This window comes from Capra hircus, chromosome 5 (genome assembly GCF_001704415.2).
Source record: "Capra hircus breed San Clemente chromosome 5, ASM170441v1, whole genome shotgun sequence".
Lineage (NCBI taxonomy): Eukaryota > Metazoa > Chordata > Mammalia > Artiodactyla > Bovidae > Capra > Capra hircus.
This window is the reverse complement of record NC_030812.1, coordinates 108,686,636-108,704,666: the sequence shown is the minus strand read 5'-3', so window position 1 is coordinate 108,704,666 and position 18,031 is coordinate 108,686,636. Positions and strand designations below refer to the sequence as shown.

Below are 18,031 nucleotides of genomic sequence, written 5' to 3'. Positions count from 1 at the left end.
ACTCTGCACCTCTGTGCACCAGGCATCCTGGAGGAAGGTGAGAAAGCCTCCCCACAGGTCTACACCCCGCAGGGACGATGTCCTGCTGGCAAGGTGACCAAGGCAGGACACAGGGGAGGCTCCAGGCCTTAGCCAACAGGCAAGGTGCTCTGTGGGAGGACTTGGCCCGCTGGGTTCAGGTCACACGGGGGACGGCGAGGGGGTGGAGAGTGGATAAAGCTGCAGCTTAGGTCAAGTGCAGGGGCAGGGAGACAGGGGGCGGTGGAGCTCTGTGGGATTGAGGACTGTGCCCTAAGGGGTGCCCAGGCTCCTCACGGGGGCACCTGCACCTTCTTCTTGACTCTTAAGAGAAAGGAAGGAAGAGAGAAAAGGCCCAGAGTCAGAGGAAAGGGCTCAGGAGAATGAAGGAATGAATCTCCATCTCATCCGCAAGGAGAAGGGTGAGGAGGAAGAGGAGTTGGGGTAAGAATTTTAAAAGTTCCATCTCTTCATTATAGCAGTTAGAGCTCTTCACACCCTCTAAGGCCCTGCCTCTCTACAAAGAAAAAGTGGAAAGCAGTGTTTCCCAAACTCAGTTGCCCACAAAACTTGTCTTTTCAAGAGAAGCTGATCAGTGCCTGAGGAACACGGAGCGCCCTGAAGCACCACCTTGGAAACGCTGGGTCAGGCATTGGTCTCTGGTTTTGAAATATAATTCATGGGCTACTGAATCTGGAAATAGCCTTGGAGATAAGCGAGCTGCCCCCACATTCTATAGGTGGGGAAACTGAGGCCTAGAGAGGGTAGAAAGTGGCCGAGGCATTCCCGCGCCCCACCGCCCTGCTGGGATTTGACTGCCCCACCCCCGCTTGGCCGTGGAGGACCTTGGCCATGCCAGGGTTCCGGGTTTCTATGCAGGTCTCTCATCAAATTCTGAGCTCCTCAAAGCCAGGTCTGGCCTCCACCACCACCTCCCTACCCCAGCTCCTGGCCCAGGGCCCTGCACAGAGGGTACGTTCACAAAAGTTCACCACCGCGTGAGAGGTTCGGGGAGACACCAGGAAGGGCTTTCCGGCAGCTGGGCTTGGATGACAGGAACAAGCAGCTCTGAGGGCTTCTAAGAAGAGGGCAGAGGCCAACTGCCCCGAGGCAGCCCTGGGCACTGGCCCCAGCTTCCTTGTTCCCGGAGTGGGCGGGCTTGGGAGGGCAAGGAGGACACAGGCCCCAGGAGCCGCCTTCCTGGCCCAGGTCCGCGACCCTCAGCTTGGACCAAAAACAAGGGCCAGCGAGAACCCTTGTCAGGACAGGCCTGGAATGCCATCCTCCCCTCCGCCACCCCCACCCATGCTCAGGCTGCCACCTCCAGGTAGCCGCTCCGGTCCACCCCAGCCTTCCCCGTCTTTTTCTCTCAACTCGGGTGACACAGCCACTCAGGGAAGATTCCCTGAAGTTATGCTGGGGCCTGGAGGAGCCGAGACCAAGAGGAAGGCGTGTCCCTGCCCTCAGGGGGGCCTCCCAGGAGGAGGTGGAGATTGGCCTGGATGCCAGGCTGTGCAGTGAGGGGGTGAGGCAGCTATGGAGCCATCAACCTCTCCTCCACGGGAAAGGAATACAGGAAAAGAATTCCAAGTGAGGCGTGTCCCGAAGAGAGGGCCTCTGAGCTGGGCTGCCAGCAGCGACGAGGGGGAGGGAAAGCACAGAGCCAGTGCAAAGGCCTCGGGGAGGGGTGGGGGGTGCAGGTGGCAGGAAGCTATGCCTGGGGTCTGGTGGTGGCAGAGCAGAGTGGTCAGAGGCTGGGCTGGAGGGGGGAACTATGGGTACCAGGCCAGGCCCTCCCATCATTAGCTGCGTGAGCTCGGGCTCATCACTGAACGTCTTTGAGCCTCAGTTTCCTTTCCAGAAGGAGAATAAGGATGGCACCTGAGTAGGGAGAGCTGTTGAGGCTCCCAGGACAGGGGTGTCCGGGGTGGGGCCGGCCCAGGGGGCTCTGGAAGTGTGGTCTTCACTGTCGAGGGGCCACCGGCAGGGAAGGCCCACCCAGGAAGCACTTGTCACACCGCTCTGGTCTGACTCTGGGATTCAACAGGCAGATTACAAACCCCTGACTCTAATCCACGGTTGCTGCTCTGTAAACACCTGTGCACCTGAACTGAAGTCAACAGCACCCCCACCTCGCAGTCTCTAAACTATTTTTTCTAGTTATCATTTATTGAGCACTTACTCTGCACCTTGGACAGCAAGGAGATCAAACCAGCCAATCCTAAAGGAAATCAACCCTGAATATTCATTGGAAGGACTGATGCTGAAGCTGAAGCTCCAATACTTTGGCCACCTGATGTGAAGAGCTGACTCATTGGAAAAGACCCTGATGCTGGGAAAGATTGAAAGCAGGAGAAGGGGACGACAGAGGATGAGATACTTGGATGGCATCACCGACTTGATGGACATGAGTTTGAGCAAGCTCTAGGAGATGGCGATGGACAGGGAAGCCAGGCTTTCATGGGGTTGCAAAGAGTCGGACACGACTCAGCGACTCAACAACAACAGCTCTGCACCAAACACTCAGAGTGTGTATATTCTTTTCGTTTGTTTTTTATTTTGGCCGCGCAGCGTGACTTGCGGAATCTTAGTTCCTCAAACAGGGTTTGAACCCAAGACTTCGACAGTGAAATAGCCACGTTCTAACCACTGACCCACCAGGGAATTCCTTGCATACTCTTTTTTTTTTTTTCTAACACTTTTTCTATTTATTTAATTTTGTATCTTAAAAGATGATGAATATTCACAAGGCTTAACTGTAATAATAATTTCCTGATGTATGTAAGTCAAATCATTATGCTATACACCTTAAACTTATACAGCGCTGCATGTCAATTAGATTTCAGTAAAACTGGAAGAAAAAAATTTTTTTAATGAACATTTAACCTAGTCAAAAAGTTCTGTGCCTGTGTATTCTTATTTAATTCTCCCATCCACTTGGGATATAGTGATATATAAAATGCTCAGCATCTTATACAAGCAGAAACCAAGTGTGAGAGGTTAACAGCATAATCTGCCCAAGGCCATATGATACGAGTAGCAGGGTTTCCTGACTCCAAGACCAGTGCTCTTTCCAATGTACACGAACCCAGGAAGAACATGTCTGGCCAGAGATAAGGGACCTCCCACCACCCGCCTCCCTCCCCATCAAACACTCTCCCAGACTGAGCTTCTGTCTGTGAGTATTGTACCCTTGACCCTGACCTGTGCCCCTCAGCCTTTCCCCTTCCCAAGCACAGCCCCTCCCCCACCACACCCCACAGCTCCCCAAACACCCCAGGGTCACTGCGGCTCTGGCCTCCAGCTCAGGGGTCCAGAGCCCAGCCCCCTCCCTTCTCTGGGGAGATTTTGGGTTCTGCAGGGGGTCACCACAGCCTCGGGGTTCCAAAAACCCCAGTCAGGGAGAGCAAGGCCTCCCAGGGTGCTGCAAGAAGCAAACACTTCTGAACCCCGTGCCCAGAAATTCAGAATTAGCCAGTCTGTAGGGGACCCAGGCTTCAGTGTTTTTTTAAGACGCCACAGTGACCCTAAAGTGCAGCAAGATTTAGAAGCGATGCTCGAGGTAATTGCTGGGAGCTGGTCAGAAAGTGGGAGCAGGGCACAGGCCTGAGGAAGGAGTGAGAGGACAAGCTGAACCATGCGGGTCTCATCCTCACGCCTGGAGGTGCTGAAGGGCCTTGCGGCTTGGCCCTGGCTCAGCTGAACAGCAGATTTCCCGATCACATCTTACCTGGGGATCTGGGAGGCAGGTGGGGGGATGTAACCAATGCCCCAGGGGACAGATGAGGGACGGGGACCTTCCACAAAGCTGGACCAGTGCCCCCCAGAAGAGGACTCAGGAGCTAAAGGGTTAAGGGTCACGGCAGACCCAAAGCAGCTCCACCAGGCAGAGTCGTCAGTGGGCTTTACATCTGATGGACAGAATTTCATTTGCTCTCTTCCTCTCAGGGGCCCATCTCAGGAGTAAATCTGGGACCAGCTCCACAGAACCCAGGTTGGATCCCAGAAAAACCCTGCCGGTCCTGAAAGGCCTCCGCCCAGGGTAGCCAGCCTGAACCTTACCATTATACCCTCCCTTCTGGGGAAAGAGAACAGGCTCCAGAGTTGCCCAGCACCACACCTCTCCCAGGATGGGTATACGTGGGATTGGGGGGTGGGGTATGGTAAGGGGTCACCAGCATTCCTGCGGGAGGGTCAGGAATGAGAGGGCAAGGACCCCTCCCATCTCCAGCGGAGAAAAGAGCAGAAGGGGGCGCTGGCCACCAGGCTGGTTCTGCCAAGGACATTGGCCCCGTGTCCTCGTCGTCCTCCTCCAGGAACCCTCCCCATCTCCAAACCCCCTGCTCTCCAGGGATGAACCTTCCCCTGCTGGAGAAAGCTGGGCCCCAGGGACCTGGAACAGATGGAGGGGATCAAGACTTGCCAGCATGGTGGGCAACGTATTCCCAGCACAGTGTGCACGCCCATCCACAGCCCTGGGCATCTGACAGCACTCGCCCCCCTGCCCCACACCCCTGCAGGCCCACCTTCCTCACCCAGCACCTCTCAGCAGAGAGCCCAGCACAGCACTTGGAAACAGGAAGAGAGGGAGAGACAGAGACAGAGGGAGGGGAAGAGAGAAGACTCTTCTGTCCAGCCTGGCTTCTCTGCAGACCCAGAGCGCCCACCGCCACCCCCACCCCCATCCTGGCACAGCTGGGCCAAGGAGGGGGGAGCGGTAAGGGAGGAGGCAGGCAGTCAAAAGGGGAGTCATGGGACCCCACACCTGGCTTCTTACCCTCTGTAACTACCCCTCCCCGCCCCAGGGGGGGGGGTCTCAGGCCGAGTCAGGGATGCCACAGATACCACACCTCCTCAAGAGGAGGAACCAAGGGCTGGAAGGATGAGCAGGGACCCACCGGGATCGAGGGATGCCAGGCAAGCAGGCGGCGGACGGGCCGCAGCGGGTGTCGGAGACTGCCGCGGGCAGCCGGACACGACCAACGGGATGCTTGTCCCTCCGTCCCTCTGTCCGTCCAGGGCGGCTCCTCTCTGGGCGGCTCTGAGGCCGGGCGGGCGCTGTTAAAAAGCTTTTTATGTGTGTGTGTGTTAATCACATGATTGCCGTTCACCTGTATTTCGAACAAAGACAGCTCACTGTTTCAAGGCCCCGAACAAGAGTCTGGGCACAGGGAAGAGAAGGGAGGCGGGGGGAGGAGGGTTGGCAGCGCCGGGGGTGGCGTCGAGGAAAACTGGGGGGAGATTGTCCAAGGCCGGCGAGCGAGAGAAAGAGAAAACCCTTATCAAACTCCTAATTCACTGGGCTCCGAGGCCCCAGACACACTGGCCCGATTGTCTGGCTGGTTGTGTGTGCGAGCGTGTGTGTGTGTGTGTTCCAGTGTCCGCTCCCCCCACCCCCAACATGCCTTCGCCTCGTGTGACTACCTCATTGTGTCCCATTACCCACCCCCTCCAACCCCCTTGGCCTTTCCCAAGCAGAAGGCCTTTCCTGGACCCCCTTTCCAGCCCCGCTCCAGACGCGACTCCCTTGGGCTGGGCCCGGGGCCTCGCCCAGCCGCTGAGGAGCTCAGAACCGTCCATGGTCATCATCGCGGCCCTGGCTCCATCTGTCCTCCTCACATACCCGCACCTCTGCCTCAGCACCCACCTTTAGAGACGAGAGAGGGGCTGTGGTCTTAGAGGCCTGTGAAAGCCTTAGATGATGGGCAGGACAAAAAAATGACGGAGTCACCCCGCTGCGGGGAGTGGGGTTGAGTGGAGAAGTGGGCAGAGAGGAGGAAGACTCCTCACCCTTTCTCCGGGTGGGGGAGTGGGGGGTGTCTTGACAACCAGGACTGGGACTCCCCCTACCAGGGTGGAGGGAGTTGGGTCCCAGGAAATGGGGCCCCAGAAGCTTTTCAGATCTGCTTGAAGAGGACCCCAGCCCAGCGCGGGCCCAGCCTCCCGCACACTTTAGTCTGTCTCTCTTGAGCCAGCCCAGGCCTTGTGGTGCTGGGTGTCCAGTGAGAGGAGACTGGGGGTGAAGCCGGGGCATCTGCACCGGGCAGGGGGTATCCAGCTGCACCCCGCTTCACCAGGTATGGACCTGTAATCTTCCTCTCTTGCTGTCTGAGAAAGAGGACAGCTGGGTGGGGGGTAGGAGGCGGGGTGAGACAGGCTGGCACGCAATAAGAGGTCTTAAGTGAAGCAACACTGGCCAGTGCCACCCCCCATGTGACAGAACCGTCACCTGCCTTCTCCTCTGCCAGCTGCCCATTCCGACACCTGAGACAGAGGTTGGGGGTCCCAGGTGGGCCCAATTTTCCCCCAAGGGTGACATTGTGACCCTGCCCACCTGCCTCCACTGGCTTTCCTGGCCTGACCACCCCCACTCCTACACCTTCCCAGGATGGGCCTGGGGGCAGCCAGCAGTGCAGGGAGCTGGGGTGGGGGCGGCTGGCGGAGGAGCCCAGAGTGTTGGGGATGAAGGAAAGCGCTGGAGGCTCCACCTTCTGCCCTCCCCTCCCTCCCCTCCCCCTTCCCCTCTCCCCCCTCCTTCCTTCCCCAGCCCTCGGCAGCAGCTCAGCGCTCAGTCAGTCTCAGGCTGTCCGGCCAGGGTGGTTGGTGGTGAGGATTCGGGCTCCGTCCTGACAAGGCCCGTGGCCTGTGGCTTGGGGGCCCCCAGCCCCTCCCAACCAGCCCACCAGCGTCCCCCACCCCCAGCCCCCGAGCTGGACCGCACACCTTGGGACACGGTTTTCCACTTCCTCAGGACGAGCCCTAGACTGGAGGAGAGGTCCGAGGAGGTGAGTGAGTGCGCAGCCCGCTCCTCCCTTCCTGGGGCCCAGGCCTGGGACCCTGCGGTGGGGCGTGGGGCGGAGAGAAGCTGACACCGCGTGCCCCCAGCCCAGTTCCTCTTCTAGTCCCCCCGTCGGGGGGCAGGCGGAAGGGAAGAAGGAAAGGTGAGCGAAAAGGTGGGAAATTCCAGGAGCCAGGATTAGAGCAGAAGAAAGAGTCCGTTTTTCTTCCTTTCCATCAACAAACCTCCACCCAAGAGGAGGTTTTTAAAAAAAAGAAAAGAAAAAAAAAAAAAAAAAACCCCGAACCCACCCACAGCAAGAGGCGGTTGGGACCAGGTGGGGGTAAGACATGGAGGCGGGAGCTAAGAGGCCGAGCCCCGGTCTGGCATGTGCGGGGGCCCAAGGGGCTGCGGTGGGTTTAGGGGCAGCCTGCCGGCCCCACCTTGGGACTGTGCCTGAGTCGCGTGCCGGGCCGCCGTCGGGGCTGCGCGCACGCCGCCCATCACGCCCTCCTTCCCATCGTCCAGGTGAGCGTTGGACTCTTCGCCAGGACCCCGGCGGCGGGCCCCGGGGAGGCGGCCGAGGCGGCGGCGGCGGCGGCGGCCGGGGGCGACATGGCAGAGGAGCAGGACCTGTCCGAGGTGGAGCTGAGCCCCGTGGGCTCCGAGGAGCCGCGCTGCCTGTCCCCGGGGAGCGCGCCCTCGCTGGGGCCCGACGGCGGCGGCGGCGGCGGCGGCGGCTCGGGCCTGCGAGCTAGCCCGGGGCCCGGAGAGCTGGGCAAGGTCAAGAAGGAACAGCAGGACGGCGAGGCGGACGATGACAAATTCCCCGTGTGCATCCGCGAGGCCGTCAGCCAGGTGCTCAGCGGCTACGACTGGACTCTGGTGCCCATGCCGGTGCGCGTCAACGGCGCCAGCAAGAGCAAGCCCCACGTCAAGCGGCCCATGAACGCCTTCATGGTGTGGGCGCAGGCGGCGCGCAGGAAGCTGGCCGACCAGTACCCGCACCTGCACAACGCCGAGCTCAGCAAGACGCTGGGCAAGCTCTGGAGGTGAGCGCCCCCGACCCGCCTCCGGGGAGCTCCCGCCGGGCCCTCTACCCGGGCCCTCTACCCGCGGGTGGAATGGGGAGAGGCGCTCAGGGCCTGGGCCCTTCTCTTGGGGCAGCCGTCTCCTTGATGGGACTGGATGGCCAGCTGAGGGCATCGGGCCCGCCCTTCCCGCAGTACCCCCTTGGGGTTGCGCTCGCGCTGGTCTGCCGCGGCCTAGGCCCCGCTCCCGAGCCGGGGCACTGGGCTGGAAGGCGCCCCCTCGCGGTTGGAATTCTGCCGGTGGCAGGAGCTGGGGCCTGGGCTTCTGGGCCGCGTGGGCGAGAGTGAAGGTGGAAGGGAGGGAAGGCTGGTGGAGGCATCCACACCATAGTCGTCCACTAACCCCATTTCCGCAGGTGCCACTCAAGGGTGCCACTGCCCCGGGGTCAAGGGGGATGCGAGGGAAACGTCTGGGAAAGAACTGAAAGCCTAGCTGGAGAGTCAGGGAAACTGAGGCAGGCAGTGGAGAACTGCAAGGCTGAGATGGGGGCAGACAAGGAATTCAGGTCCAGGTCTTTGAAAGGGTGAGGGATGGAGGCCAAGCCGACTGCTGCAGGCCCTTGTCCTACCCCAGCCGCCTCCTCTGCACCCTTCTGAGCTCTTTCAGACCCAGGGCTTCTTCATCTCCCCAGGAAAGGGGACCCATGGAGAGGAGACTCCCCCTCCCACCAGGTCCCAGAGCTGCCAGGCTGGTCTCTTCCCCTCCCTCCCTCTCCCAGTCCAGGCGCCATCTTCCTTTCCAGGGCCCCACCCAGGATTGAGTAACCTCCTACCCCTCCAGCCCTGGCCAGGAGGAAAGGCTGGCCCCTTTCCTACCCAGAGTCCCTCAGAGTCCCAGGTTCTCTGGAAGCAGCTCAGACTTTGGGGGGAAAACATGCCCCTGAGAAGGAAGTCGGCCTCACCTCTGGTCTGGGGTTTAGGCTGCTCCCTTTTGAATACGTTGTTGACCAGGGCAACGCCACCCCCGCCCCCCAAGAAGTCCTGGGCGGCTCAGAAAGAGAACAGGGGCTCCAGAAGGTGAGAGTCTGCAGAGGTTACCTGATTCCCCGCTAGATTGTCCATGAGATAGGCCCAGGAAGGCAGAGGGCCCGCCCAGGCCATGTAACAGCTGGTGGTAGAGCCAGGGCCAGAACCAGGTCTCCTGACGCTTCAGCCAGTGGTCTTCCCACACACTATCCTCGGTGACAGAAGTGGGTCACCCCTGCCCTCTAAGACACGATCAGGAGGTTGTGGGGTGAGGGCAGAGGAGAGCAGGAATGAGGAGCATCCAAGCTGCAGAAAGTGTCAGGGGAGCCTGCCACCCCTCCCCTTGCCAGCCCCAACACAGTGGAGCTTGGCCTAGAAGACCAAAGACTCAAGGTGGTGGAAGGAGCAGGAAAGCCCCCAAGAGACCAAGAGGAATTCGCATCCAGCCTCCTGGGCCTGGCCCTGGCCATGTGTTTGCCAAAGGCCTGGTGCTTCTTCCCCTCCCCCCTCAACACTCGGCTCACCCCAGCAGGCCCTGGGCTCAGTGGTCAAACTGCTGCGTGGACTCAGAGGGTCTGGCCTTGCCTAGGATCAGAGGTCAAAGCCAGCTCCTCTGCCCAAGGTCCATCCACATCGTGGCAGGGTTCAGCCCAAGCCAGGACCCTTGGTGCCATGGGACAGAGACGAGCAAGTGCAAGACAGACAACCAGGAGGGAGGCAGACAGGCAGACAGAACGGGCCTTGGGGACCATGAGCAGACCACAGTGTAAGCCCAGTAAGAGCATCAAAGCAAGGATGGACCGCCCCCCTCCCACCTCTCCCCCACGCTGTTACCAAGGATTTAAGGTTGGACCCTCCATTGTCCCTGTCTGTCCCTGCTCCCCCAGCCCAGAACCCCACGTTGGGCTCCCTCAAAGGGACTTGTTCCTGACTGCCCCTCACCTCAGGCTGTGTGCACAGGGGCCCAAGGTGACCCGCAGGGGCCAACCTGAGTGGCAGGGCAGGCAACCAGGAAAGCAGGCATTGCTTACTCAGGACCACCCCAGCAGTGGGAGGGTGACCAGACAGTGACAAGGGTCAAAGGCTATGCCAACAGGGAGTGGGCTGCTCGGATCCTGGGTGGGGACCCCGCAGACCTCTGGACTGGGTTAAGCTAGCCCGCCTCTCTAGGGGCTTCTCCTGAAATCTGCGCGCCCCGCCTCTCCACCGTCTCATGAATCTCAGGCTATCAAGAAGGGGGATGGCTAGCTGGGCAGAACTGGCAATCAGAGGCCCTATACCTGAAAAGAGAAAGACATGCAGATAGTGTGGGACGCTGGAAGGGGGTCAGACCACACCAGCGTCCAGGCCCTGGCTTGCAAGTGGCTAGGGGAGTGTGCCAACTGCCAACCTTCAGTGCCCGCCCAGGAAAGGCCTGTTAGATGTTGAGCTCATCATGCTGGAGGGTCAGTGTATTGATTGACCCTCCTGGGGAGGATAATTAGAGCCAAGAGACAGGAAAGGTGGGGTCACAGGCTGGAACCTCCCAGGACCCTTAGGTGAGCCCCCAGGGGAGCAGGGGTAGTGGAGCCAGTGTGCCCTAGCGTGGAAGCCCCCCGCCCCCGCCAGTTGGGGATTTCAGTTCGGGTGGGGAGTCAGCCCACCCCTTCCCTCTCCATTTCAGACCTTGGAGACCCAGAGGTGAAAAGCAAACAAGGTTTGTAGTTAGAGCTGTGGTGACCGAGGGCTAGCGCTGGAGTCAAGATGAAATTTGGAGTTGGGTTTCTGTGGTGGGGGAGGACGGGTTTGGGGTCAGGAAAGAGCCTTAACAGAGCTGAAGCTGAAGGTCTGGGTGAGGCTGGGGTTGGGTTTGTGGGTAAGGTTGGTGTTGGGCTCAAGTTAGGACTGGGGTTGGGGCTGGCAGACCCCACCCCCACCCCCAGGTAGTTTTCTCTCCAAGTTAGGGTGCTGGTGGGAACTAGCGCTGGGAGGCACCGATGGGTGCAAGTTGGAGTCTTCCCTCTCTTCTAGCCTGTGCCCCTGCTTACACTCCGTGCCCCCTGCCATTTTCTTGCGGATTCACATCCGGTTGCCAGTGGGCAGAGGGCACAGGGAAGGTCTGGGGTGGGAGTGCAGGGTCCCCTGCCATTCTAGGAGCCTCTGTGCCGGGGCTATGGCTGGTTGAGGCACCCCCACGTGCCACCTCCCCTCCTCACCAGACACCCACCTTTGGGCCTGCCCCACCTACCCTGGGCTGGCTGGGGGCGGGGGAGAGGGCGCAGCTAGGGTGGGAAGGGCTGCATCCACTCCCTGCCCCTGATGGTCTGGGGTCCCCATCCCGTCACTCAGCTAGAGGGGCCCTTGGAGAGAGCTGGGCTGGGCTGGGCTGGGCCACGGCCTGGGGGGAGGGCAGCCGAGCAGGCTAAGCTGGAGAGGAATGCTGCTGCCCGCTAGGAGGTGCCTGGTATGACCACCCCCTCCCATCCTGGGCAGGGAGGGCCCTGCCTTCTCCTGACTGGGTGAAGAGGGCACCCACGGGGAAGGGGGGTATAGGGGGCAGCTGGAGAGAGAGGCCCTTTGGGCTAAAGGACAGAGCTGCTTCTGGAGAGTCCCTTATGTCTGGGGATCTGGGAATCTGTTTCTTCCCCCTGAGCCCCTCTTTGAGGCATCCTTCCTGTCTTCCTCACCAGCGACAGCCCAGCCCTGAACTTCCCTGCGGCCCCAGCCCTGGCTGGAGTCAGGTGGGTGGGCCTACGGTCTGCAGGGGCTGCGTCCCACTGGCTGGGCTCAGACTGGGAAGAGGGTCTGAATGCCCCCATCCAGGGTCTTAGAAGACAGGAGCTTCCTTTACATTCTTTCACTCCCTCAACAAGGAGATACGATCGCCCCTTGAGGTGGGGGTCTGTGCGTAGTGAGGGGCACACGCATCCTGCCCCCCTCGGCCCCACCACGCTGGAATTCACAAAAATGACTCCAGAGTTGAGGGGTTCCACTGCAGGTCCTCTTGCCCACCACCCCGCAGGCAGCATTAGAATTGCACCTGTTTCTTGAGGTGCTGCCCCCCCACCGCCCAATCCCTAGGTCCCAGGTCCCATGCACAGGGCTTCACAGCCATTCTCTTGGCCACTCCCACACCTGGAAGTAGGTGTTACCCTTGTTCTATAGGTAAAAAACTAAAGCTCAGAGAAATGACTTGCCCACGGTCACACAGCTAGGAAGTAGCAGACACTGGGCTCTTCCCCCTCACCGTGCCGCTCCTATTTGCACATCTCCAGTCCCAAGGGAGCTCACCCCCTAACGAGGCAGCCAGCTCTACTTGCAGACAGCTTTGAAGAAGGAGTTTTTGGTGGCTCAGACGGTAAAGCGTCTGCCTGCAATGTGGGAGACCCAGGTTCAATCCCTGGGTCGAGAAGATCTCCAGGAGAAGGAAATGGCAACCCACTCCAGTATTCTTGCTTGGAAAATCCCGTGGACGGAGGAACTTGGTAGGCTACAGCCCATGGGGTCTCAAAGAGTCGGACACGACTGAGCGACTTCACTTTCACTTTTCAAACTGAAGGAAGCTCTGTTGTAAGCTCTATTCTAACCCCATCCTCAGGGGCTGCCTGGAGCGGCAGGCTGGTTCTTCTCTCACACTCCAGCCCCTGAGAGGTTTGGGGGCAGAGATGGCTGCCCTCGGAGGCTGTGGTGCCTTGGGCTCACATCCTCCAGTCCCTAGGCCAGGCAGCACGACTGCCACCCGGGACCCTGCCCGCCAGGCTCCCCCAGCCCCCAGGCCTCATTTCTTCCAGGGCAGGCGCTCATGGTGACCCTTCTGCTGTCTCCCCCACCCCAACCACCCCACCCCAGGCTGCTGAATGAGAGCGACAAGCGCCCCTTCATTGAGGAGGCAGAGCGGCTGCGGATGCAGCACAAGAAGGACCACCCAGATTACAAGTACCAGCCGCGGAGACGGAAGAACGGGAAGGCGGCCCAGGGAGAGTCGGAGTGCCCAGGCGGGGAGGCTGAGCAGGGCGGCGCGGCCGCCATTCAGGCCCACTACAAGAGCGCCCACCTGGACCACCGGCACCCGGGCGAGGGCTCCCCGATGTCAGATGGAAACCCTGAGCACCCCTCGGGTGAGCCTGGGGCTGGGAGCTCGGGTGGGAGGAGGCTGTGAGCAGCGGGGAGAGGCAAAGGCTGGAGGAGGACTTGAGACCCGAGGCTCTGGGAAGGGCTGGCTGGGCTGAGTTGTGGCTCAGCTGGGCTGCAGGGGCCCAGTGGCAGTTCAGAGGGGGTTCAGGGGTCAGGGGAGGCGGCTGGGCAAGAGGGCTGCGGCCAGGACTGCTAGGAGGGGCATTGGTTTGGGGTGAAGAGACTCGTGAAGGAGGCCAGTGGGCCAGTTACACCAGAGAAAGGTGGGACAGGACGATTCTGAGAAACAGGAGGGCAGACAGAGGACAGCGCGTGGCCTCTCCTCCACCTCCAGTCTGACGGGGGAGACACGGCATGTGACATTGAGCACGTGGCACGGAGGAGCCGGACGCAGGGCGTCCTGTTTCATTCTCATTGGCGATGAGCGCAGCTGACGGTAACTGAGCGCTTGCGCCGGGCACTGCGCTGCTCGCTTTGTGTGTGTGAGCTCGTTCGATCGTCTTCGCTGTGATGAGGCAGCCGCTGCCTGCACGCAGACCTCAGCTGGGTGGCGAATCACTCCCATGCTACAGAGCAGACCGTACAGAAAACTGAGGGTAACTTGCCGTGTAGCTGAGGGCTCCAGGGCCTCTGCTGGCACCATAGCTACGTCCCTTGTGCTTGTAGCTTACAGGACACCGTGCTTGGGGCCAGGCTCCTGGCCAGTGTCGGTGAGCAGAGCTCTGCCTTCAGAAGACACACTCCGAGTCCTTTGTGCCAGACCTGGAAGCAGACACCAGGCGTCCAAACGAGACGCCACGGTCCCTGGAGCCTCCTGTCGCCTCCCATGGTCCCTGGTCCCTCAGGAGCCCACATTCTATAGAGGGATGAGCAGTGATGAAAGCACGTGAATTAAGTACAGGAAGAATCAAGGGCATGTGAAGCCCATGCGAGACCCAGAGGGAGCGTGACCTCTGGGCAGGAGTCACCCCCCTGTCCACCCAGTCAGTCTCCAAAAATATCCAGCTGCCCACCAGTCTCTGGTCAAGGAAAGGAAGGAAGCCATGTTCTCAACTGCTTGGTATCATCTCTGCTTTACTGATAAGGAAGCTGATAAGAGAAGATAGGGGTCTGCCCAGGGTCACACAGTAAGTGACAGAGCGAGAATTCAAACTCAGAGCCCGGACGCGTTGGCCAGCACAGGACTCAGTGCTGCCTCTGGTCTGATGGAGGAGGCACAGGCCTGCCCTCAAGGAGCGCCTGGCTTGCTAGACCATGAACATGGTCTCTGTCCAAAGGGATCCCCCATCCAGCCATCCCTCCCTCACACTCCTTCGGAGATTCAGGAGTACACACACACAAGACCCTGGATCATGTACAGAGCCAGCTCACTCTATTACTGTGGACCTGGCTTTCTCTTCCCCATAAACAGCCCAGCTACTCCTCCTCCCCAAGCCCTTCCCCACGTCCCCAGGGCAGGGCAAGCGGCATCCTCCATTGGTCTCCTGAGCCCTTCACCCATCCCTCACCATAGCACCTGTGATGCTGCCCTCCAGCCCAGGGTGGATCCCTGGATCCCCCACCCCAAGACCAGGAGCTTGTGCAGACAGGAACCATTTGACTTGTTTGTATTCCCCTATGCCTGGCAACCGTGCCTGGAGCTTAGCGGTGCCCTCTAAGTGTTTGCTGAATGGACCTGGGAAGGGGCAAACGGACAGACGAAGGAACGGGGTAGCACAGGTCACTCACGTCAGTACTTTCCTGGACGGGCAGGGAGAAGGCAGCTGGAGGGATAGTGGGGCCGCGTGGTGCGTGATGGGAGCTGAGAGCATGGTCGGGGGCGCTGGGTGGGAGGGAAGGTTTCCTTGAATAAAGGGCACTTGAGGTGGCCTTGGGTGGAGGGATGGGGTGGGAGGTGATGCATCGCCATTCGGGGTCTGGGGTGGTGGAGGTGTGCAGACGAGCCAGCCAAAGTGATAAGGGCTTGAGAGGTGAGCAGGGCAGGCAACCAGCAGAGGCCGAGTGTGCTTAAGAGAGAGCAGACGAGCCGGGGCCTACAGGCCAGACCGCATCGGGCTGCACAGCTGAGGAGCGCCGGGAGGGCAGCCGACTTCAGCTGGTGTGAGGAAGAACCTTCCAATGGGGACAATGGAAACTTGCTCAAAATGAAGCAGGCCTCTCCGGGAGGGGGCGGGGGCGAGAGAGGGGAGTCCTATCCTGGTAGAAGAAAAGACTCATTCCTAGGACTGAGGAATTTCATAAATGACTGGACATCAACCTAAGATCATTATATAGCCAAACGCCACCGCAGGCCACCCCAAACACGTTAAAACGAACAAGGCCGTGCCGTGATGGGTCCTCAGCCTCCCGGAGGCATCGCATCTGAAAAATGAACCATCAGCCTCTGACCTTAGTTCCTGCTTCCTCTCTCTCTGTCTGTGTCTCCCTTCGCCCTCTAGGCCAGAGCCATGGCCCGCCCACCCCTCCGACCACCCCAAAGACAGAGCTGCAGTCGGGCAAGGCAGACCCCAAGCGGGATGGGCGCTCCCTGGGGGAGGGCGGGAAGCCTCACATCGACTTCGGCAACGTAGACATCGGCGAGATCAGCCATGAGGTAATGTCCAACATGGAGACCTTCGATGTGGCCGAGTTGGACCAGTACCTGCCGCCCAACGGGCACCCAGGCCACGTGGGCGGCTACTCAGCAGCTGGCTACGGGCTGGGCAGCGCCCTGGCTGTGGCCAGCGGACACTCTGCCTGGATCTCCAAGCCTCCAGGTGTGGCTCTGCCCACGGTCTCGCCGCCTGGCGTGGACGCCAAAGCCCAGGTGAAGACGGAGACCGCGGGGCCCCAGGGGCCCCCACACTACGCTGACCAGCCGTCCACCTCGCAGATCGCCTACACCTCCCTCAGTCTGCCCCACTACGGCTCTGCCTTCCCCTCTATCTCCCGCCCCCAGTTTGACTACTCTGACCATCAGCCCTCAGGACCCTATTACGGCCACTCGGGCCAGACCTCTGGCCTCTACTCGGCCTTCTCCTACATGGGGCCCTCACAGCGGCCCCTCTACACGGCCATCTCTGACCCCAGCCCCTCAGGGCCCCAGTCCCACAGCCCCACACACTGGGAGCAGCCGGTATATACGACGCTGTCCCGGCCATAGGGGGGGCCCCCGGACCCCCGTCACCACCCGTCTTGCCCTGCCCCTTCCCCCAGCCCTCGCGCCCTGTTCCTCGCCCATCTCAGGCCCGGTGGCGGCAGAGGAGGAGGCTGCAGAGGCTGACAGCTGAGGGGAAGGCCTTCTGTCTGGCTCACTGCCTTTGATGACCCCACCCCGTCCTACCCAGGCTCTGGCCCAGGCACAGCCCTGGGCTACTCGGCTGGGCAGAGGAGAAGGAGGTAGCTTGTTGCCCCTAAACTGAAAAATGAGGGGCTGTACCTTCCCCCCCAGGAATGACCCTCGATCCCAGGATCTGAGCAGGCCCCGCCTACCCTCCTCTGGGAGGGTGAAGCACCCAGGGTCGGTCGGATGGGAATCGGAGGCCTAGCCACCCCTGTGCCTGTGTTTCCTCTTCCGTGAGGAATAGGGGGTCTGACCTAACCCGTGCACCCAGGCCACGTGTCTTAAGAGCAGGGCCAACCAGAAACCTGCGTCAGGGACTACTGGGGCTCCGTCTGCCCCTGGGTGCGGGGCACTGAGGACAGCTTTGAATCGCCTCAAGGGAGTAGGGGTGGGATGGGAGCTCAGAGGGAAGTCTCCTCAACCCTTCAGTGCCCCTGCCCTCCTGAACACAGGAAGGAATTGGCACAGAGGCCCTCAGATCCATTTCGATGCCAATAACCTCGTTCTTTGTCTAACGGAGCGAAAGGGCCCAGGTCCCACTCCAGGACAACCTCCCAACTTTGAGGTACACCCAGGACGTGAGGAGGCCGGGGCCCCAGGAAAGGATTCGGAGACAATTCACAGAGCCTTTCTCCCGGCTCCCACCAGCTCCCTGCCCTCCAACCTCGCCAGGCTCTGTGGTCCGTGCGCTCTCAGCCCCAACTCCTTGGGCTTCCCAGAGAGTTAGAGCTGCTCAGGCCCAAACCCTTGGCTCCAGGGGGAGACCCAGGGCCCAGCACCCTGGTTGCTGGCAGCAGGCTGAAGACACTAAACTCCTGACATGTACATGCTGCCCTGGCCTTTTGCCCTTTGCCTCCCAGTGGTATTTGAATAAAGTATGTAGCTCTCTTCTGCCCCCATTTTCCTATTCTGCATCCCTCCACCCCCAAGTCCACATGTAACTCATTACTGCCCCCCCTCTTATTTATCTCAGTAGCTCCCTCTGCCCACCCTCCCCTCTGCTAGGTACTCCAGCCCTTATTAACTCTGCATTAAGCATTCCACATAATAAAATTAAAGGTTCCGGTTACCTGCTTGGTGGGCCTGACCTGGTCTCTTATCCCTGCACCTCTGCTTCCTTAAATGCTTTCTGGAAGTAGCTAGAGGGTACAATGCAAAGGATAGATAATCCAAAGGTCCCCTCTCTCACCCAGTGCAGTAGCTCAGGACAGCCGGCATCACAGTGGCGTCAGTGGGTGCTCAGAACTGAGGCCTCAGACTGGAGCTCTGCCCCCAGCCCAGCTATGTCCACACTGCAGGTGAGCCACTTGCCGGCTCAGCTGGAACTCTGCATGAATGCCTTCCAAGCAGCCCATTCTCACCCAGCAGAGAAGGGGCCTTGCAAAGACTTCAAGGAACAAGTATGTGAAAGGTAGATCAGGTCTGTCTTGCTGTCTGCAGTCAGTAGGCCTGGTCCTTTAGGACGAGTGAGTGGGCACTCTCTCACTGTACCTTCCACTTGCCACCTCCCCCAGCAAGACACACACACAGGTCCACACCAGGATCTAGCAGCTGCCCATGTCTAAGTATAAACTGGGATGGCAGACATAATAACCATCTAATCCTTGGGGTTTCCTCCCCAAAAGCTCTTTGCTCAGCAGAATTCCAACCTGCACTCTGGGACCTGGGGCTCCTCCACCTCAGAGACAGGGGAAATTTCTTCTCCACGCTCCATCGATGAACAGCTCTGATGGCTGAAGTTTC

At 60.1% G+C, this 18,031-nt stretch overlaps 1 protein-coding gene across 1 annotated transcript; it reads left to right on the top strand.

Annotated features, from left to right (window-relative positions):
* Positions 6,585–17,357, top strand: SOX10 (SRY-box 10). The gene is made up of 4 exons (XM_018048743.1): positions 6,585–6,803; positions 7,325–7,848; positions 12,682–12,950; positions 15,405–17,357. Exons 2-4 carry the CDS (start codon positions 7,412–7,414, stop codon positions 16,106–16,108), a joined length of 1,410 nt encoding a protein of 469 aa, XP_017904232.1. The 5' UTR covers positions 6,585–6,803; positions 7,325–7,411; the 3' UTR covers positions 16,109–17,357.